General features: G+C 42.3%; 1 protein-coding gene across 4 annotated transcripts in view; it reads right to left on the bottom strand.

Moving 5' to 3' along the window:
• The window catches only part of ephb2a (eph receptor B2a), a 45331-nt gene extending 28925 nt beyond the window's left edge, over window positions 1-16406 (bottom strand). For 3 of the 4 annotated variants that reach the window (XM_076276178.1, XM_076276177.1, XM_076276175.1), the window contains exons 1-2: window positions 9086-9163; window positions 8137-8821 (exon numbers count right to left, since the gene is read on the bottom strand). In XM_076276178.1, coding sequence (XP_076132293.1) covers window positions 8137-8821; window positions 9086-9142 — 742 coding nt within the window. In that variant the 5' untranslated portion in view covers window positions 9143-9163. Of the gene's footprint in view, window positions 1-8136; window positions 8822-9085; window positions 9164-16384 lie in introns of those variants that run through there. The other variant, XM_076276176.1, reaches the window with a different exon arrangement.
• Between the last annotated feature and the right edge of the window lie 7183 nt (window positions 16407-23589).

Raw genomic sequence — 23589 nt, forward strand, 5'->3', positions numbered from 1 at the left:
TGTGTATCTAAATTATGCACTATGAGAATATGAGGGTGCATTAACCCCTCTGTGTACTACATAAGACTGAGGGCACATTAACCCAGCTACATTAACCCAGCTACATGCTATCAGCTTGGCCATTGCCCACGGCAAATCACATTTGGAGGCAGCCACACATGCGACTAACTGCCTTATGGGCAGCATATCATCCTAACAATTGTGATACTCTGCACTACATAACAGGAGGTTTCCTGCAGTATGTACTGTATGCACTATGCAGGAGGTTTCCTGCAGTATGTACTGTATGCAGGGTTGCATTATAATACGTTTCCATCACAGGACTAAAACAATCCCGACAACTGTGACCTTCTCTGTCAAACTGAAAAGAAGCTGGCTAAGTTTTCTTTTCTTTTTTTTTGCCAATCTCACAGCTGTGGCAATGGTGTAGCTGCTGGCTGCGTACATACTCTCCACCCGGCCTCAACCACCCCCCCCCCCCAACACACACACACACACACACATACACACACACACACATACACACACACACCAACCCTTCTCCTCCCTCCAACCACATAGCGCTTGGGTTACCAGCTTGAGCGGATATGGGCTATGATGGGAGCCCATTCAATGATTCAATGCATTCCTTTTAAAGCGCCATTTCCCACATGCTGTTGGTCAGTTACTAGTCAAAGGCTGAATTATTAACACGCCGGTGCCCCATGTAACTTTAATCAGATCAGAGTTTTAATGGGACTGGCTCAAAAGTGTGAACAAATAGGAAGGGTGAGATCTCAATCCCAAACATGTACTATGCCACAAAACATACGAGGTAGGTGGGTATATGTGCATGGATGTGTATGGGCATGTATGAGTGAGTGTGTGTGTGAGTGTGAGTGTGTGTGTACGTATGTGCACTATGTCTGTATGCTTTTATGCGCATATTCATCCATGCATGTCTGTCTGTGCATGTGAATATGTGTGTGTGTGTTGTCTTTGATAGTATTACTTCCAGACCCAGTCTCTTTTATCTTCATGTACAGTGTCGACAGAGCCAAGCAGTTCAGCATCTGATATCATCCAGCCTGCTACAGGCTCATGGACAACGGGACTTCAATCAATCTGTCACTGGGGCCAATAAGGCAGTATCCCCATCAAGCAGTCCTGATTTTGATTTTCCCATTGGTTCCATGGAAGTTTGTTTTTGTATGATCATGGAAGAATTATTTTTGTCCCAGTTGCTAAAGAAGACACAATTAAGAGTGAGTTCTTTATTAAACCTTAAAGTAAATATTTATTATCTATAAATAATAAAGTAAATACTTATTATCTGCTTATAAATATCTTATTCTGTATATTCAACATTTCTTGGCATGATTGACATGACAGGAACATGTCATCTGCCAACAGGAAAAAAATAACAAAATATTCTCTCATCTTTGAAGATGTTATTTGACCTTGGCCTTATCACGGAGTAAACAGCAGGGGACTGAGGAAAAGGTCAGCAGAAAAGAGGTGCAACTTCCTGGCAGAAATTCAATCAAACACCACAGCATCCTAACACTGGTGATTTACAAGCATGGTTATTGCCAAGAAATCTTAATACACTTGCATAATGTGACTGTGTTCAAATAGTACAGAGTTTGCGGAGCTGATATAATATGTGTATAATAATGATATAATATGTGTATAATAATGTGTATTTTTATTGTATCACAATATATCAGAATACACACACACATACACACACACACGCACATATATATATATATATATATATATATATATATATATATATATATATATATATGTGCGTGTACACACACGCACATATATATATATATATATATATATATATATATATATATATATATATATATGTGCGTGTGTGTGTGTATGTGTGTGTGTATTCTGATATATTGTGATACAATAAAAATACACACATCAAGAGCACTGTGATAAGATATCCATGATAAAAAAAAAAATCTCTCTTTTTTTCTCAGGGTCTTCACATGCTGTCCTCATCGGAAGCACGGAGGAAATGGCGTGATGGGCATCACAGAAGGATGCGGAGGCGAAGGACAGCGCTTGTTTGGCCTGCTGCGGACAAAAGCTGGAGCAGCGAGCATCACTGATATCGCTGTCATGCCATCCTTTCAGCCCCACTGATAGGCAGCCAGGGGAAATAAGACCAAAAACAGGGACACACAGAAACCCTCTGTCCACACACACACACACACACACACAAAGACACACAAAGACAGACACACACAAAGACAGACACACAGACACACACAGATACTGTACACATACACACACAGACAGACAGACACACACACACACACACACACACACACACACACACACACACACACACACACACACATGAACACACACACACAAATCAGGGGCTGTGGTCCTTGAAATAGCCAAAGACTCAAACACTGACGAACATAAAGGGAGTCTTCCTCTTTGACTGCTTGTAAATAAGAGACACACTGAAGGAGAGGAAGTTCTTTGGTTACCATCATAAAATATATATTACAGCACTGTGTGGAGCTGTTAACTGGAACATTAACCTTTAAAATCACGTCACATTCAAAATGGGCCCTAAAATGTCAGGACTCTTCACGTCCCCCTTAAATGCTCTCTGCCTCTGGTCTTCGATGACAGGCTTTGCGAGGGAGATGGATTGAGTAAAAAGAATAAGAAAAAAAAAAAACATTTGCTGCTCTTAATTCACATTAAGCCTTTCAGTATCATGATACATATTTGATTGTTTGTGGGTCTGAACAGATGTTTCCAGCAGACTTTCTGTTTTTGAAAATAACTGAAAGCATGAAAGGATAAGACTGTCTTATCCTTTGAGAAAAAACATCCCCTCTGACTTACATTTCCCTTTTTAATGCTCTCTAGTTGGAAAACTGTAAAAAAAAAAAAAACCTCTCAGAAAAAGATTCAACCCGTTCTACTTTTGTGTAGTTTATTATTGTGGGAAATTGTATTTACAGATATTTACAGCTTAACTAATGACAAGATAACCCAGTTTGGACAGATAACTTGCTGTTAAGAGATTATTTATGTGCTGTGTCCTCAGAATATTCGACAGTGAGTGACCTAGGCTCTTCACAGCCATCTGCACACTGAGAGGTTACATGCTACATAAGCAAGGTGTTGTTTTAAACCTCATGCCTCGCTAATCTCAATGTGACCTGCCTTTTATGGGGCCTGTCACCGTTACACAGACATGTTGTTTTTCTCTGCATCATGAGAACCGCTGTATGAGTGTGTGTGTTGGAGAAGGGCTGAGGAGGGAGGGTGTTCTATTCTCCACATCACTGGAAGAAGAGTCATAGCATCCATTTGGATTATAATTATTTTGACTGTACGTCATTGTTTCCTCACCATTCATTTCGGTAATGACTTAACCCCCATAAATAATGCAACTGACCAATAAATCTTGGCTGTAATGGGAACTGAGGTGTTCTAATGGTGCGCAGGGGGATCCTGGGCTTGGCAGCAGCACCTGTTATGTTCTCGCCAAACATCTCAATCAAAGCTGCGGTAAATAACAGTGTTTATCTCCGGGAAATTCCAGACCACACTGTCTACCCATGACATCACGATGATGAATGAATATTACTTTTTTTTCCCCGGGTCTCCTGCAAGCCTCAAGCCTAGCTTACCTGATGTTCTAACGAGAGCAATAACTCAAACATCTCCACCCCCCTTCCTTTCTTTTTGAGATGAGGGTGGGTTTGTGTAGGTCTGCATTTTTTCCAATCACACTTTATGTTCAGTTACGAAATTTTGAATTGCAAAGCCAACATAATACATACCATCAGTATTAAAGGAAAACTCTGGCATTATTTTAAAAATGCCCCCAGAGTGTTTTTTTTTTCTTTTCGTACCGACAGTACTCAGTGACCTCAAGAAACTGAGATCTATGTGAAAAATGGTCAGAGTTCTCCTTTAACACAACACCATCACAAAAGATTACACGGATAACCTTTGCACAGGGCCACACATGCACCTTCTCATGATCAAATGTACGTCACTTAGTGGACCGTAGTGTGTACTCATGGAAACCCCAAAGCACACCACATCCCTAAGAGCCAACATCGGTCACTTGAGAGTCGTGTATCCAGGCCTGTGCTGAGGGAGTTCTGCAGCGGCCTGCTGAGGTGTTTGATTTGTCCGCGGACGAGCTGTGCACTGCGCCCGTGTTTGTCCATTAACCAGTTGATGGCTGCCCAGGGAGGTATTAAGAGGCCCTGCAATGCTCGCTCAGCGGTGTACCAGGCCGCTCAGGTGCGCATAGTAAACACCACTACACTCTGTGGAGCGGCTACTGCAGGCACGGGCGGCCAGCTAATGGCCTGTGCAGATTACACGATTTCAGCCCGATTTTGTTGTAGCCGACAAATTCTCAGTGTCGTGCCCGAATATAAAAGGTCAGGAACGATGCCGAAGGAGGAATGCGACTTGTAATGTAACATATTCAACGACCGGCAATTTATCGATCCACGACTCAACGACTTAAAGTCTAGCATGTTACAATTTTTGAGGAATCCCCGACGACTCCCGTGTTGACACTGTGACGACACACGACGAGTAGGCTATGATAAGCTTGTAATATGGCATGATCTTGTAATATGGCCAATCTCCCGACCAAGACGCAGTAAGAATTTATTGTTCTCTGATCGCCTAGTCTGACATGATCAATCATAAAAGACCATTGTGAAAGACTGCATCTGAACTGAATCTGCATAGGCCATAAGAGCACTTCAGGGATTAGAGACTCGGACGCCTTCCCCTCACAACACACAAACGGGAACAGGAGACGTTACACAATGAGACCTGCACAGACCTCCTGCTGAGTAATTTAGAAAGGGGCTAATGCTAGGCTACACTACATCCCGCCTCCACATCCTGAAGACGAAAAAACAAACCCCCACCTACGATGATATGCAACCCTGGCAACGGTGCAACACAAGAATCTGGTGTTGTTTATTTCAAAACACCATAATTTATCTTTAGTGATAAAAACACAACCAAGACCAGTGGGGGTTGCTGAGGAGGAGTTTGATGCTTAGCTGTGTGCGGAAATCGTAAATTTGGCAGCCCCCTCCTCTCCCTAGACAGACACTGTATGAAGGCCAAAGGGCTGAGTTCTAATTATACACTAATCTCGATGAGAGTGGAAACAGAGACGCTTGCACTAAATTAGAGGTCCTTGCGCCGCATCATGTCTTTTCATCCTGTCTCCTTTTTTCACCTAGCCATCATAGGGCAGGTGGGGAGCTCCTTTTGTCCCCAGACTCACTACATTGTATCTCTAAGTATGTGTGTGACAAACAAAACTCATTGAATCCCTTGAATCCTTTGGATCCCTGTATCCTTGAAAAGCTGCCTTTTTTGTTTTGAAGGGAGCCCCCCACCCCACACTGCCACCTTAAGCCTCCACTTAGGTGTTGAGGCCTTGGCATCTTCACACAGAGTGTTGAGCCAATGCTTGTTGACAATGGTGCTATAATCAAACTGAGTCATTCTGAAAAGATTTTGTTTAGGTGGAGGAAAGCTAGCTTGTGACCATGATCTTTCTTTTGACAAACCACCCACTACCCTCCTCCTCTTCCACAAAAATAAAATAGGAAAATTGTCTGACAATTGCCTGATTCATATGCTCATATAACTGAAATCTAATTTATTTCTATTACTATTCCTAAATTTAGGCAGAGTCCCAAGGCAACGATGTGCTTTTCTCCAGGAGGTGATTTCAGAGCATCCATCCATGGGTTTTGTTCTCACTGTCTCATTGACTGCCAACAATGACAGTAATTGTGCCACTGACCTACTCCTAAAATATTCCCCCATTAGGGTCACATGATCGGCTCCTGGTCGATTAAGCCATTGTGATATCATCAGGGCTGGCTCTATCTCTCCGCCTACGGTCTGATCTGCAAATCCCTTTGTCCGCATGCAAATCCTCCATAACAAGCCACAAGTAGATTCATTAGATTTTTTGTGTGTGCTTACGTGTCTGTGTGTGTGTCTGTAACTGTCTATGTGTGTGTGTGTATGTGAGAGAGAGAGTGTGTGATATTTCAATCAAACCGCTAGGGAGAGTGCGTGTGTGTGCCCATCCAGTCTGCTCCCGTCCACACTCCAAATTAGGCAATTAGTACTGTCATTAAAGTGGTGGCAGTGCGGGGGCTTAACACCAGGGGAAATAAAAGAGACAATCTGCCGCGTGTTCGCTCAGGATATTGCCGATTTCCATCCTTCAACCCCCCCCCCCCCAAACCCCCCTGCTGCCGCACGACCCCCCCCTCCATCCCCCCAGATGGGGAGACATTAGTAATTTATATTCTGTCAACAGTGCTCTGGAGAACACTGCCCAAATCATTTCCGCGTTTCAGCTCGCTTTTCCAGGAGTGTAATCATATCTGCCTGTCACCAGAGAAGAAAAGGGTGAAAAAAGGCGAAAAAACAAAACAATTTTTTCACAAAAAAAGCCCTCCTTTCATTCCCACCTACCTGGCCAGTATAGAAACTGACAGAGGAGGGGGGTCTTTTCATCGCGCTGTCGAAGGTCCCTTTGGCATATTTCTAACCTCCTCATTTTTTTATATTCTGAGCATGTTGCTTTGTATACTGTGTATACAACAGTATTTTTTTTTAGCATTCATGGGATCTGTCTCCCCCTCACTTTCAATCTCACCCTCTCTCTCCCTCTCCCTCTCGTGTGTGTGTGTGTGTGTGCTGTGTGTGTGTGCTGTGTGCGTGTGTGTGCTGTGTGTGTGTGTGTGCTGTGTGTGTGCTGTGTGTGTATGTGTGTGTGTGTGTGTGTGTGTGTGTGTGTGTGTGTGTGTGTACCCATGTGCGTGTGTGTGCATGTGCGTGCATGCATTGGGGTGTGCATGTGGCACTGCATTCATTACTCCAAATCAAATGGACAAAGGAAGTGAACTATGAGCATTACATGAACAGACAAGGGCAAAGAAATAGACAGGGGAGAGAGAAAGAAAGAGAGAGGGCAAAAAGAGAATGTGTGTGTGTGTGTATGAGAGAGAGCGAGAGTGAGCGAGAGAGACTGTGAGAGAGAGCGAGCGAGAGAAAGAGAGAGAGAGAGGGAGACTGTGTGAGAAAATGAGAGAGAGAAAGAGAGAGGGAGACTGATAGAAAGAGAGAGAAAGAGGAAAAGAAAGAGAAATATCATGGCCAGATGCCCACTGAATTCTTTTCAGTGTGAGCGAGTGAATGCTGCATGTCTGCGGGGCCTGTCTTTACCCTGGCACGGCGGCGTGACACATCCTGGTGTTTACAATTACAGGACACTGTGTCCCTTCTACCCAATTAGTCTGGGAAAAGGCATATGGATCAGATATCGTCACATTAGTGGCCAGTGGAAACCATGTTAACCTTACATATCTTATCTAATGTGCTGGACATTCCAAACATTGTGACATGAACCCCTGCCTATATCCATCTCTCTTACATACTAAGGGTCTGTATTATTTAATATATGGATGGCAGAACCAGAATGGCAATGTCATGTTTAATGAATCACATGTTATTCAAGGTTTGCTTTTTTTTAGAATAGAAAATGTGATGCTATTTTTATACTCTCAGTCATAATTTATAAAGCCACGGCAGTGTATAAGCACTGACTGCTGATCTCCTAATCAAGATCAGTATCATCAACAAATCCAAAATAAGCTCCCTACTGAGGCCTAGGCCTTCATTAAAACATCCATGCTGCTGATTATTCACACTCATCTACACATGATCACCCACAAAAGTAAAATATTAGTTCGCTTCTTTGCCATTCACTCCGCTCATCAGGAAGATGCAGCAACTGCTACTAATACTACTACTACTACATCTAATACATGACTATAATTATGGATTTTATTATATTATATTTATAAATTGTATTTATTATATGGTTATTAACTGAATATTTGCTGGGTCAATGGTGTAATAGTTCTATTTGCCTTTTAAAACCTGCCATTCAACTCAGTCAAGTTAAAATGATAGTGAATGCATGTGCCCCTGTTTGGGGTTTGGTACATAATAGAGGGAAGGTGCAATTTTCCTTGAAATATTTTCCTGCCCTACTGAATATGATATGAGATGAAGCAGCGTTACCTTTGCAGACCGTGCCATTCCCCACCGACTCGTGGCCCGACTTGCACATGCAGCGGCCAATAGGCACCATCCACTCGCCGTCGCCGTTGCAGTAGAGCTTGATGGGCACGTCCACTTCCTCTCCGTTAGGTATGCACGTGCCCCTGGCCGCCACCAGCGAGGTGCTCTCAGCGCCGGACAGCGTCTCCTGGAACACGGCGCCGTTGCGAACCACACGCGGGCACTTGCGGTAGAAGACGCGCACAGCAATGATGGACATGCAGGCACCGTAGTCCTGGAAGGCCAGATAGTAGCCCTTGCGCGAGACGGGGCCAAAGCTGCGTACCTCCGTGTTGATCTTCATGACACGGCCGCCCAGGTCCACCTGCGAGAAGCTCTCGTCGGCGGCGATGGTGTCTACCTTGATCCAGGGGTTTTCCATCCAGGCCGGTGACACCTTAGTAGCGATGTCCGAGTCGGCCTCGTAGTAGTAGAGGTTGAACGTCTCCTTGCAGGAGCCGGGGACGTTGGGGATGCTGCTGCAGTCGCGCACAGAGAACTTGATCTCCACGTGGATGCGCTGGGCTCCCCCCCTCAGGATGAACTTGGTACGCACCCAGTTGTTCTGGTGGGTGTCGAAGACGTTGCACACCTGGTAGGTGCGGATCGTGTTCAGGTTCTCGTCGTAGCCGCTCACCTCCTCCCACTGCCGAGGAAGGAAAGCAAGCAGAGCCCTCGGTTATACTCAACAGATGGGGCATAATCATCATGCATAACACACACATGGTAAAAACACTAAGGATTTGTCTGTCAGGCACTGGGAGGAAATATGGATTTAGTACAGCACTCTGTATTGTGCGTTCATCTCTTTAAAAAAATCGGCAACATATCTACAGTTGATGGAGATCTAATGATCTCACATGTGATCACTGATGGGTATAATCCCTGCCCTAATCCCAATATGACTCACCCCTAACGACGGGTATATAGTCCAGCCCAACTCTGCTGTGGCTGTTGTTGAGTCCATTAAAATCTCTGCAGAGAGGAGAGGAACAAAAAAATCATTAGGTTACACAAATAAATTGATATGCTACACCAACACCGATCAATCAGTCTGCTGTAATGTGACCCCCCCCCCTTTACGTCAGCTGCTTGGCCCCTGTCATTTATATCATTACAATTCAGCTTTAATTAAATACATAAAAAGAACTGATGTCATTCCAGACCTGAAGAGTGATTATGGTCTATTATCAGCTGGTCAGGCGGCATAATAAAATGGTGATTACAGCTCGGAGAAAAGCACCGTGTGGAATAATATTGGGTCGCTTTAATGGGTCGATAAGGAAACATGCTGTGCCTTCCTCCTTCTTCTGGCTGTTATTAATATGCGGCAGTAAGCAGGGCCCTCTGTAGATCAGAGGTGTGCCACTGTGGGGATGATGGATCGCCCTGTCTCCTGACATCTGTTTCTCCCTCTCAGCCACAGCCATGGCCATTTATAACTGCCCAGTGTCCAGACGAGGGCCACTGGTGCCGCCACCGCCGCACCCTCGCTCACAGAGTCCCCCGCCACCGCCTCCCTCCACGAGCAAGTAGGACAAGGATCCCTCTAAAAACGCCCATGTCGTCCGACACGTATTCAATTATTCAGCCGGCCATATTCGAGTACTAAGGCGGACTTGATGAGTCGGTGATGGGGGTGGGGGGCGGGGGGGAGGGCAGCTGAAAGTTGGTTGGGCAGCTGAAAGTTGGTTGGGAGCTGAAGCTATGAGGCTTTTAGTCAGGAGTGTTGAATCGAGTTGTAACTTTCGAGGATAAGATCTGGTGCAGGTTTCGAAGATAAGGAGATGTATGAGTGTGCATGACTAAAGGGGGGGGGGGGGGGGATCGAGTTGGAACTTTCGTAGATAAGACCTGGGAGGAGATGTATGAGTACACCTGCTTGGTCATTATCATCTACATCAGCTGTTGTCCTTCTAGATGAGTCAACTAGGTGCTGCCTTTTGTGGCCAGGGCTCACGTGGAATAGAGACATGTGTCTCAATAATAATAAATAAATAAATAAATAAATACATAACTATGGCTCCTTCTTATGACTTAATGTGCTCAACCACAGGCTCAATCACAGTCACATGTAGAACAGTAATAGAAAGGAACATAATTCTCCCGACTTCATTTTAAATATTGCAAAGAACGCTTGCATAAAATATACGGAGCTCTGAGAGAAGATTTTGAGTTAATGTAGAAAGCTAGTGACACCATTTCACAAATCATGTCTTTCCCTATAAATGAAGGCAGCAAATGTGTGACCTTTTGAATTGAAGTGATTATCATACACTCACATATTACTCTTAACAGACTCAACAGTAAAAGATGACTACAAGGGCTTGTGCAGTACATTGTCATAAGAGACAAACAGCCCGAGTACGTGGCTGTGGGCACAAATGTGGCCCTTACGACCCAGGGATCTGGGAGTGTAGAGAGGAGGCTTCCGCCCATGGAAGGCAGCGCGTGTGCCAAGCTGGCCCTGAGATCCATGTTAAACACTGGCTCCACACAGGCCCAGCTCTTAAGTGTCTCATTTATATTTCAGGAGCTTCTGCAGCTAGCGGAAAAAGCGTGGCCCTACCCAGCGGTGACAGTGGAGTGGCTGTGTGTGTATGTGAGTCAAACAGCATTGCGTTGTCGTGGTGTGTGTGTGGGGGTGTGTGTGTGTGTGTGTGTGTGTGTGGGGGGGGGTGTTGGTTATGAAACAATGTGGAATATGTTATGGATTGTGGGTAGGTAATGTGAGTTTAGAGGAACAAAGTTATTCCGTACCAATCTGATTAATGAATTAAAGGTTCAGTCTGTGATTTGTAATACAACACATTTCTGTCAAATTCAGCCAATTGCTCTGCAAGGTTTTATAGCTGTCTGTTCTGCTTGTCTGTTTAAAAGACTTTGATATTGTACCCCGTCCTGGTTGGAACACAAATAAAGTGTCTCAGTTTGAGACATACGTACACTATTGAAGCCAATCAACACGTCCCTTCAGGATCACAAGAGAAAGAGGCTCCATATGATTGGCTGTGAATCTCAAACATCAACAACCTTTCACCAGAATAGCAGACTGTACCTTTAAATGTGGATGTTTGCTGTTTGAACTGAAAAAGTTGTGGCTATACCTCTTCCTCCTCCTCCCCTTTCATCGTGGATCTAATGACTGAGAAACTGAACTAACCCCCACTCCATCTGTCCATGCATTCCTGCAAAACAGACAGGACACTCTTCCTCTCTTTCTCTATCTGCACCTCTATCAGACCTTCTCTCTTCCCTTTCTCATCTCTACCTCCCTCTCCCTCTCTCTGTCACACACTCACACACATGCACTCTGGGTCTTTCTCCCTCACTTGCACTTTCTCACTCCCTTCCTTGCTCGCTCATTCTCTCCCTTCATTCTCTCGATATTCGGAATGAAAAGTAGGCCAACGGGAGCCCAAGTCCAGCTCATATAATCCTTACAGGCTGCGCCACGCTCTGAGCGCCACATTGGATTAATCCCACGGGGGAAACGTTTGTGCTAGTCTCCTCTGGATTTTAGGTCAGCGTGCCAAGACGCAACTTCTCTCTCTCTCTCTCTCACTCTCTCTCACACACACACACACACACACACACACACACACACACACACACACACACACTCATTCTCTCTCTCTCTCTCTCTCACACACACACACCTACATTTTTATTTGTCATTCCAGCTTTTGTTTGTGCTGTGTGTCACCCATGTTGTGAGTGATTCTGATACATGGAGGGGCGGGAGAGAGAGGAGGGGATGGAGAGAGGATGGGAGACTGGCTGGGGAAGGATGCCCAAGCTGGGATGGGGACCGAGGCTGAGCTGGGCTCCTCTGGAGCAGCTGAGGCTGGACACTCACACACACACACAGACACACACACACACAGACATGAACACACACACACACACACACACACACACACACACACACAGACATGAACACACACACACACACACACACACACACACACACACACACACACACACACACACACACACACACACACACACACGTACAGACCTACATACACACACACACACACACACACAAACACACACACAAACACACACATACACACACCCACCCACACACACACACACACACACACACACACATCCTAACAGATTGTCATATATGTACAGTCATTTTCTCTCACAGACCCACTCACTCAAACACACACACTCAAATGGCCTGAGATGGGAGATCTTTTCTGGCTTGCTGCCCTCCATCACCCAAGTGCACATGGGGACACATGAACACACACATGGGAACACTCAGGCAACTGGACACACATGATGAAATGATGAAATGAACATGACCAAATACACACACACACACACACACACACATGGGGACACATGCTTAATGAACACAGACAACTGGACACACACGATGAAATTATGAAATTAAAGATGACCAAGATGACCAAATGAGATCGTTGGAAACATATTGTCAACAGCACACTGAAGTAAGCAATGTCTATAATGCAATGTCGTCCAATTGCATTGGTTGCCTACATAGGGTAAACAAATTTGATCTTCACTGCTAAAACTAACAATGACATGAACAGGGATGTTATGTGTTGAACTGGAATGGATGAACTGTCAAATCTTAACTATTATTCAACAGAAGGAAGTAATTGGTAAATAATCTTGTAAAACAAACTTGCCAAACATACTTAATATTTTGAACAGATTTCAGAAATAAGCCCTTCTCTACGTTCAGGGTATTAAAATTTGTTACTATTCAAATTCTAGAAAAACAAAGATAAAAAAGAATTTTAGAAGCAATGTTTTTTCCTGCTAAGGTCTTGCTAAGGTACAACATTCCTTGCTAAGATCTCAGTTAAGTCACAGTGTCAGTCAATCAAAAAGAAAACTAGTTTAACATCATTCAACATTAGTGTAGCTTAGTTTAGCTTCTGAGGAATGCAGGCATAGCAAAACCTCATAGATTAGACTTGAAACATGTTGAATAATTTATGTGTGTTAATTAATTCACTCCATGCTTTGATCAAACATGACATGAAGAAGCAAGTAACACACCCCTCACAAACTATGTCCTCTTTCTGGCAAAATTCTATTTGTGGAAGAAAAGTGCAAAACAATTGTTCAGTTCTGGGGTTTTTTGGGTCATATGATTTTCATTAATATACTGAAAAATGCATTGTGTGTATTAGTCTCTGTTTGTGTGTGTGTGTGTGTGTGTGTGTGTGTGTGTGTGTGTGTGTGTGTGTGTGTGTGTGTGTGTGTGTGTGTGTGTGTGTCTGTGTCTGTGTGTGTGTGTGTGTGTGTGTGTGTGTGTGTGTGTGTGTGTGTGTGTGTGTGTGTGTCTGTGTGTGTGTGTGTGTGTGTGTGTGTGTGTGTAAATGTGCTGTTGTGCCTCACAGTAAATGAGATTGACCAACATGAAGGTTATGTGATGAGCGGGTCCATATACGTATGTTCCACTCTATAGGCCTGACGTATGCATGTACTGATTGCTCCATAAACTCAACACACAACTTGATGACAATAACGGAAACTCATTGATTTCTATTGCTCTAGTTGTGTCACTTAGGATCCACCAGTCCTCTGATAGTGATGCAATGATTTTCACAATGTTTGTGCTGCTTACCAAAAGCCTACATGCTGTAAAAAGCACATATGGCAAGTTCATATTCCAAGTTTAATAAGCAAAATGAGACTGATAAACTAACAAACACATTGCAATGACATTCTATAAATAGCAGTAACAGCAACTGGCCACAGGTGTGATATGGTGAGGCAATACCTTTCAAGTTTCAAGTTCATTGTCACGTACTTGATAAAGATGCACCATCATTTATACTAATGGAATTCTTGAGACTCAGAGCCAGCCCAACTTTACAGTGTAAGTTAAATAGTAATCTAAATTGGTTTCTTGTACAGAAATAAATCAAGCTCACCAATGTTCTACAGAAAAAGGATTGTTGAAGCGTCTTTGTGCCTATGTTAGCCTATGGTGATATGATCTATAGAAACACTGCTCTCTCCTCTCTTTAGGTATTAGACTCAGTCTATCATTCTGCCATAAGATTCATTACCAGTGCCAGCTACTCACCACTGTGCACTTTATGGTCTAGTTGGTTGGCTATCTTTAACACAGAGACGAAGTGGACACTGGCTGCTGTTTATTTCTAAGGCCAACATTTGAGAAGTTCCACCCTACCTCACCGCCCTCGCTCCAATAATTAATTACCTTACGCTTAAGGTAGCTTAAAAAGAGTTAGGGAAATCAGCTTTTTGTTTTTAAGGTCCCCACTTCCTGGCAAAACATTCAACACACTCTTAATTTTTTTTTTTTTTTTTTGTGTCCTGCTGGCAGTTCAAATATCTAATCACTAACATTCGCCTCTTGAACTGTACCTGTTTTAACTGATTATTTCAATTGCTTTTAGATTCACCTGATTTATTCATTACCATTAATTATGTATTTCATTTTATTTATTATTTGTTAGTTGACTGTATAATAGGTCATGCTTGGCTCTCTGTATTATATGTTTACTGTTGTATCTCCGCTACTTTAAAAATGACAGCTACTCTCAGTTCTACTCCCAAGAATGAAAGAAATGGTTGAATGAATGAATGAATGAATGCATGAATGAAATAGTACTGAATTAATATAAAAAAATGTACTGAATTAAACAAGTATAACAATATATACCTCTTACTTGTTTGTACTTCAGACTTGTTTAATGCAGTACTATTTTTATATTACAAACTAAAGCCCCACTGTGAACAATAAGAGCTGTGTGGCAAAGAGCATACAGTAAAAACACAATGTAAGCCCCACTGTAAACAATAAGAGGTGTGTGGCAAAGAAGGCTGCTATTGTGACTTGTCAAAGAAATGTAACAAGATTGTAACGTCAACATTGCACCAGACATCTCAGTGTCTCAATGCCAACCCTGAGCCCTGACTTTGCATTGTGCACTACTGTGGTATCAGTGCACAGAGGAAGCTCGACCCATCTAGTCAGAAAGCACATGTCCTGGCCTAATCCCCACAGAACCCAATCCATGACTCTCATTACCATGTCGATGTGGGCCGAGGGGCTGAGGAAGCCATCCTGGGTGACTTTGTCTGCCCGGCACAACCTGTCCACCGCATTCAGCAGCACATCCACATGCAGGAGCACTGAGGGCTGCATGGCCACAATGAGTGTTATGGGTTTTGTGTCAGTACGTCTAGAAAAAAGAGGTAAACTGTTGCCATTGTTAGGGTCTTCTATTGGTTAACTGTATAAAACCTTTCAATCTGTTTCTAGAGGGTTTCCAGTTGAAACATTCAAAACCAATGCAGATACTTTGCAAATAAAATGAATCAGACTTTAGCTTAATACTCTACAAAATGTTGACTTTTGTTTGTCCCCAAGTTACCATTTTCCTGTGCCTCCAGAAATGCCTTAGGAACGCACCTGTTTGTTTATGCCGTTGAAAGGGTCTATAAACAGGGAACAACACAAACCCACATCAACACTGGCTTTGGTCACGATTTGTGAAAGTCTCAAATCAGCTTACACTATACAGAAACATTCTTATCAGGGATTTAAAACTATAGGTAATACTATCCACTATCGAGTGATTAAGGTCACAGCATTGAGACCAGGCAGGATAAACAACTGAGAAGATGGCTACTCAGATGTACTGTAATGCAATATGCAATGCAGACCAATGTTAGAACATTAGAATATTTCAGGATGTCATTTCCTTTCCTAAAAACTTCAGTATAAAGTCTCTACCTCCTATCTTACACTTAATATACTCTCACTCCTACTCTACCTCCTACATTTCATATAGGGTTATGGCACCGGATATGGCACCGGTTGGGGGAAAATGCCTTCTTTTTCTGTTCATAAGCTTAGAAGCACAGACTTTCCATGAATACTCTCTACACTAATGCAAAATATATTCTAAAGGGCCGTTCACACCAGGAACGATGACTTTAACTATAACAATAAAAGCGTCCACACTGACCAACGATAAGGAAAGTCTCTCTTATGAATGTGATGGCTAATATTTCATGGATTCTGGTTGGCTGTCAGCTTATATCGTTCTTAAAATCGCTCTGAAAGTGATCCCCAACAATGTCGTTCTTCATGTTATTATAGTTATAGTTTATGTGTGGACGTCGTCATTCATATGAGCTTGCTGTTATCGTTATAGTTATCGTTCTTGGTGTGAACGGCCCTTAACAGCGTATATAGAATGGAGAACTGAGTGAAACTGAGTGTTCCCAGTTCCAAAGAAACCTACTCCTAACCTAACCTCTACACATAAATTACTACAGTCCAGACAATACCTTTAGCAAATGCAGTATACAGTAATGTTCTGTGTGTTTGTCATAAGCAACACATGCAAAGTTTCCTGATATTATAGAACAGCTACTTGGACCAAACCCTTTTGATGGTGATACATAACCACAAATTCCAACAATACAAAAATAATTCTGACATTTAATTTCCTTATGGAACCTATAATGGAACTACATATCAATTCCTTCTGAGTGCTCAATAGAAATAAAGTATACAAATATATGTGACCTCTCATTTTCCTCTGGTGATAAAATAGATTTGGTAAAAAAGAAAAAGACTGAAAATAGATGTATCTGTCAATGATGGTATGCTCTTAGGTTATGTTACTGACACTGAAGATACGTACTGAAGATCTCACCATGGGGCAAAGTGGAAGTAGGTCACTTATTTAATACTCAATATTTAATATGGCTATCCCCAATTGGGCAGCAGAACTGTGCTGGCAGCTGCATCACTGGGTATTGATTGGATTGGAGACTGATACCATTCACCCCTATGCAGGCAGTATCTGATGGGTCAAATTGAGATCAAACCCAGCCTAAATTTATGTCATACTGTAGGCGCTGGTTGGAAAGCTGTGGTTTGGTTTACTGCGTACACAGTGTGCAAATGACCCACATTCTGTTCCTACAGGGAAAAAACTAATTCTGGATATTAAATTTGTAGTATTTTTCTCCCAGCTTCCCAGTGATATCATGCCAGATTTTTGGACAGATTTATGTAATGGTTTCACTACAGCCCCGGATAAATCTGCCCGAAAGTGACCCATGTGTGAAAAGCTGACATGGTTTTAAAAAATATATTTTCTGTTTAATGGGTATTATGGGCTATTTTGGTGCTCTTTTTTGTTTTAGTTTCAAAGGTTGATCCAACAAGTGCATCACACACATAAACATAGTGGCATTTTTGAAGTGTGGTTTGAAAGACAAATCAGCACTTTACAATGATGCTAGCTCTTGCAGGATGTATCGTTTCTCTCATTTTATTACAATGATTTCAAGAAAGTCTGTGTTTACAATGGTTCCTAGGGCTTTTAAACAGTGAAAATTAAGAGCTTTAAAGTATTCTTCTTTTGTTACTCTAGAAGACTGAGTTTGGAACCAATTTGTGGGAACATTTGACAAATTCTTCATGTCACAAAAGGCCATCAACTTCTAATTGGCATATAAAAATACAATAGGCTAGTTTTTCCCCAGAAGCAAAGAAGCGAAATGCCACAATGTGAGACAGTTCCTCAAGAAATGACTCATATAAACCTCCTCTGTATATGAATTGACAACGTGCGATAGTTGTCAGACACTGTCCTTTTTTCCTGAAAAAAAAAAAAATTCTGGGCACACACTTTTTCACTATCTCCCCCTGTTTGAAAATCCCATTATGTTATTTTCCTACTCACCACACAGCTAACTGCACCATTACATTGTTTGAGGATGAATTTGTTCGCTAAAATACACTCTTGCTTTCGGTGTGTTTTCTACAGTGTAAATAGAGAGTGATTAGGATCTTCTTCTCATCTCCAAATGGACAGGTATTATGAAGCATTGGACTAATGAGACACTCAGCAGTAATTACCCTGAAGTCTACACCTGGGGCTTACACACACACACGCACACACACACACACACACACACACGCACACGCACACGCACACGCACACGCACACGCACGCACACACACACACACACACACACACACATGTTTGCACACACACACACACACACACACACACACGCACACGCACACGCACACGTACACACACACACACACACACACACACACACACACACACACACACACACACACAAACATACACATATACATACCACACACACACACATCCTCTGTTCACCATGCTATAATGTTCTGCAGAGCTGAACAAGGGGACAATCGGTGCAGTCGGACCGGCCTGAAATCGGTCAGGGTCTGCCCTGCTTACATAAAGTCTTGGAAAGATGGCAGAGGAGCCAGAGGGGGGAAGGTCCTGCTCCTAATCGAGAGGGACGGGAGAGGGAGCGGCGGGCAGACAGGGCTGACAGACGTCACATGTGCCCAGCGCGCTCGCCCACACACTACATGATCACATGCCACCACCACCACCACCATCACCATCACAACTACCATCACCACCATCATACACTACACACCAGGGTTGGGTTTCCCCAAACCTTCTTAACGCTACGTTGTTCTTGAGTTATACCATAAGTTCTACCATAAGGTTTTGACATGTTCCCTGAAAAGGTTGTAGCTGAGAATAGCCTCTGCCATACCTTCTGTCATTTGCCATCAGTCATATCTTTGCACGGTTGGTCTGGAACAACCATAAGCTCTAGGCTACATTAACACAGTTTTTAGATAAAAAAGAAGCTAAAAACCTAATGCACTGTTAGTGACAAGTCATATGCGTTTACTTGCCATATGTGTTTCATTACATTGTGTGCTTAATTTAATAAAACATTTGCAGAATTAGCTAGAAAATAAGTAAACCTCCACACAATGACAGGTATATTTCAAAATGTTGAACATTATTGAGAAACCTGACCCAGGCACCTCTGTAAAGTCACTGCCCATTTAGGAGATGAATGGACACCCGATAGAAAGATGGTTACGTGTTGGGGATCACTACAGAGAATTGTGTTTATGCGTTGGTGTGTGCGTCTATGTGAATGGACGCCACCACAAACGACGGACTGTAATGCCATGGGGAACAGAGAATTGTAATGATGTGCATGAGTGTTTGTTTATGTCTGAGTATGCTAGTTTGCATGCCACGGAGACATAGAGGTCTAGGGCCCTCGTGTTTTTCATACTTTATACTCACTGACTATGGATATGGCTGGACGAAAGAAAAAAAACCCTATCCATCTTCACTATTAGTTAGTCAGTGAAGGTCCACCATACGTGTTGCATGAAGGACAAGGTGATGCACAATAAGACGAGAGGAAGGTGAAGGGCACCACACATGTGATGTGACTGGACATGAGTTAAATGTCTTAAAGGAGGAGTACGGGAGTATGATTACTGTAAACAATTGCTCCAACACGATGTCACTCTAACAAATAGCTCTAATGGGTCCTCAACATGGGCTCTTCTCTCATGCTGTAGGTGTAGGAGTGCATCTAGTCAATACATTGTTAAGCCAGTGCACCTCATTAAGAGAGCTCCTGCTAAGATCTGTCACTCACAGCATGTGCCACCAATTGCTGCAGACGCTGTAAATCAAGTGGGCCTCCACTTGTGGATTAATGACAGCGTCATTAAGGTTCTTCAGGTAACATGATTATGCATTTGGCTCACAGAAATGTCCACCAACACACAAACAAAAGAGCCCTTCTAATTAGTCATACAGTCTGGCTGATGACGGGTAATTTGCCACATATTTTGGGGATGTGGGCCTTCTGCCGGAGTATAACCAAATTGCACCACTTCAACCAGAAATCCTCTATTCGGCAATTACAATGGAATAAGTGGCTTTAATTGCAGGCCTCTTGAAATCCATAACACAGACTTAACAAAGCAAAGAGGCTGATCAGCATCTCAATCCAAGTGGAAGTGCAGCAGCTTATGCACCTGTGATGTTGCCTCAATAATTTATGAGGAAGATATGACTCAATCACAACACTGTCAGTCAAAAGGATATAGAGTGAAATGTGGTCCTGAAAATCAGTGAAAATATATTTCACTCTTTTTCTTGTTTTGTTGGATGTAACTTTAAGGTATCATGAACCAAGCAAAGGTTTCATTTCCTATGCAAAGAACAAAGTCTGGGCATTACCACACCTGAGCAGCAGATGAAACTTATTCAGAACTTCAGTCTCCTTCTGGCTTCATTCACAGGTCTTTGAAGAATACTAATAGTCCTATGTTCCAGGTCAGCAACACCATACAGGTAGGCTACAGCTGTTGCAAAATTGGACATAATCCTGTCGCTATTTCCATACCTGTTACATGTGAATTAAGGGTCATGGAAATGTGAACAGAAATATAAAAGCCAAGAGCCAAGATACCCTAGATATAACTGCAAATACCTTGTTTTTTAATCGAATGTTGAAAAATACAGTTATTACAATATCAAGTCGTTCATAAATGAATGCCTCACCTAGCAGTAAGGCATTTGCAGGAGCCAGGAAGCAGCACGTTTATCTATTAAATGAGATCTGTTCTTTACAACTGTGCAGAATAACTATGCCTATGTAGGCTATTATATGCAGAGGTAGTCCAATAGACTTCTGTCACTGCATATGGAATAGCTAGGCTACCACTCAGTTTTGCGTTAGGCTATGTGTACATTTCTTATGATGTCTCATCAAACAAGTGATGGTTGATTGATAGAGGACTGACATCATGGGTTACCATTATCATCAAGCCACCTTCGTGCATTTCCGTTCATAAACAGTAACGAAATACGCATACGTCTATGTAATAGACAATGGCCCCGTAGCCTACCGGCAGGTGCAGTCCATGATGTGAATGTATTCACAAACAAATGTCTAACAAACGTTTACCACAAACTACACACAATTCTTAATCCTAAATATCCTACTTCTGCAATAAAGTGCTTGGATGATAATGGAGACGCACAGTCCATTATCTGTAACTATGCTTAAGCTTGCCAGCATTCTCGAAGAAGTGTGGATAACCGTAGTGAGTCTAGACTACTTCAGAGTCGGGATGCAATATCGCAAAAGAAAACTAACCGAAAGATTTCTGAAGTTACCAATTACAAATACACACGGACCGAGATCTCTCGTACTTTTTAGAAGCACCAACAATTTAAAAAAGTGAATATGCCAACCGAATGCAACTTTTTGCTGTGATATTGGAATCATGACTTGGTGTCACTAAGATTGAATAGGACAACCCCAAGCTTTCGTGCATATTTAGCGTTTTTAGGAGGCATTCTAAGCAGTATATCTGTGATTCTAAATGAATATGCATATTGATGAAAATTATGTAAGTCAGAGAAGAGTAACGTTACACTTGTCCTCTGGAATTCGAGGAAAGAATGATAAAAAAAAAAAACTTGGGCACATATAAAATGCTCGCACAGTATGCATGGTGATGGTCAACATCCCATAACAATCTATGAATTAGCCCACTTCATGATAGTTCAAAAAACACATTCACATGTTCAACAAAATACTTCCACTCTTACCTTCGACACCCATTACAGTAGGTAATATCCATACAAAATATAAGATATCCATAACTAGTGGATTTCTTAAAAAGTGAATATAAAAAAAACGGTCATTCATTAGATATTCGTCCAGTGGGCCATCTGAAGAAACACAGTCCTCACAGCCAACAGAATAAACCACATTTTGTGGGATGAATACACATCTACTGTAGACTACGCCAAGTTTGGACGAAACCATGATATCAGACGAGAGGGGGAGGGCAATGTGTTGCACCAGAAATATGTTGCACCATGATCAACTTCACAAATACCATGTTGGATTGCTATAAACGAGAGATAATATAAATAACTGGATTGAGTGTTCGGCTGGTCTTATTCTATTTCAATTGCATGGTGGTGATGGTGGTAGTGATGACGGTGAGATGATGATGCTGGAGATGATGCTGGCTATGATAATAATGACGGTGATGATTGGGTAAATAAATAAAAGTAAGAAGTACTAAACCTGAAATTACTTTTTCGGTTGAAAATAAACTGCAACGTTGAAGCATTTTCATTCCATTATATTGTTATAACTATGCAATAAAATAGAGTTGCGCTATATATAAATAGGCTAATAATTAAAAAGCCTGGAAAGGAAATAAATAGATAGGAGGTTATAGAACTGAACCAGGAGACCATCATTCTGAAGAGTTAAACGTAAAATTGCTCAATAACTCATCAACTAGAATAAGTATGATTATAATTGATCAACTCATAACTCATCAAATGTGAAAAGTATGAACATAACTCATCACGAAACTGTCTGCGCAGTGAGTTCTTCAGAGTTCCACATCAGAACGTGCCAATTTCAGAAACGGAGCAGTGGATTGGTTACAGCATGTTTATTCATAATAGGCTACACATTTAAGATAGTTTTTAGTAAACAAATAAGGACGGAACGAATAATCCCAAACTAATAAGAACAGAAATACGAAGCAGCCATCCACTTAATTTCAAACATAGGCTACGTGGATCTCTTGCGCCTTCTAACCCATCAGGCTAACAGCCACTCTTTTGTGTCAATACTGCCATCTTGAGTTAGAAAGCTAAAGTGGAATTGGCAGCTACTCGTGTTGGTCGCTCACCCTAAATCACACAACAAATCAATGTAAATCAAATCATCTTCGTCCAGCTTTGACAGCCGCGGACGACCATTACTGACAGATCGTTTAAGACGTTCAGACAGAGAAAACTGGCCTGCTTTTTCACAAGTGTACACATGATCCCTGACCTCAACCTGAGAAAATCCACTCAGCATTTCGGTCTGAGTGGCTTATAATGCGCGAATTAACCCCTAACTATTAACATCCTGCTGAAAAGCCAGCGGCCACCTACTTAGCGTGGTGAAAGAGTTTGCTTTGTTCTGGTTGACTTTGAGTATGAATTCATTTGTAAAGGGATTTTTGTCTCTTTTGTCTGACCAGGAATTAGTCAAAACCAGACACTTTAACTTGTGTTACTACTCATTCACTATAGTAGCCTAAGTAGTCTGATATGTTTTTTTTCTTCTTCAATGAAAATAATTCAGACATAGGCCTACTTGACCACACATCAGCCCTGCTCATTTTGCACATTTAATTATGTGGAAGTACAACAGATGGGTTGTAAAACAAAAAAACAAAAAAAAACATGATGACTCACTGTAAAAGTAGAGCAAAATACACTGATCTTTTTAGAAGCCATTGCAGTGAGCAAGATACTGCGGATAAGGAGGGGGGTTAAACCACAGGGAAAAGGGGGGAGAGAGGAAGGGAGAGAGAGAAAGAGAGAGAGAGGAGCGCGCGAGAGAGGAAATAGAGCAGAAGAATATGGAACTGACATAAAGGAATCTAGGATAATTCAGCCTCAAGATGAGTGAGGGCTGAAAAACGGCAGACCACAGGATCCAGGGGTCGTTCCCATG

This window comes from Alosa pseudoharengus, unplaced genomic scaffold, assembly GCF_046254945.1.
Source record: "Alosa pseudoharengus isolate Yale_2024_CS ecotype anadromous, Long Island Sound unplaced genomic scaffold, YU_APseudo_1.1 YU_APseudo_1.1_scf_9, whole genome shotgun sequence".
Classification (NCBI taxonomy): Eukaryota; Metazoa; Chordata; class Actinopteri; order Clupeiformes; family Clupeidae; genus Alosa; species Alosa pseudoharengus.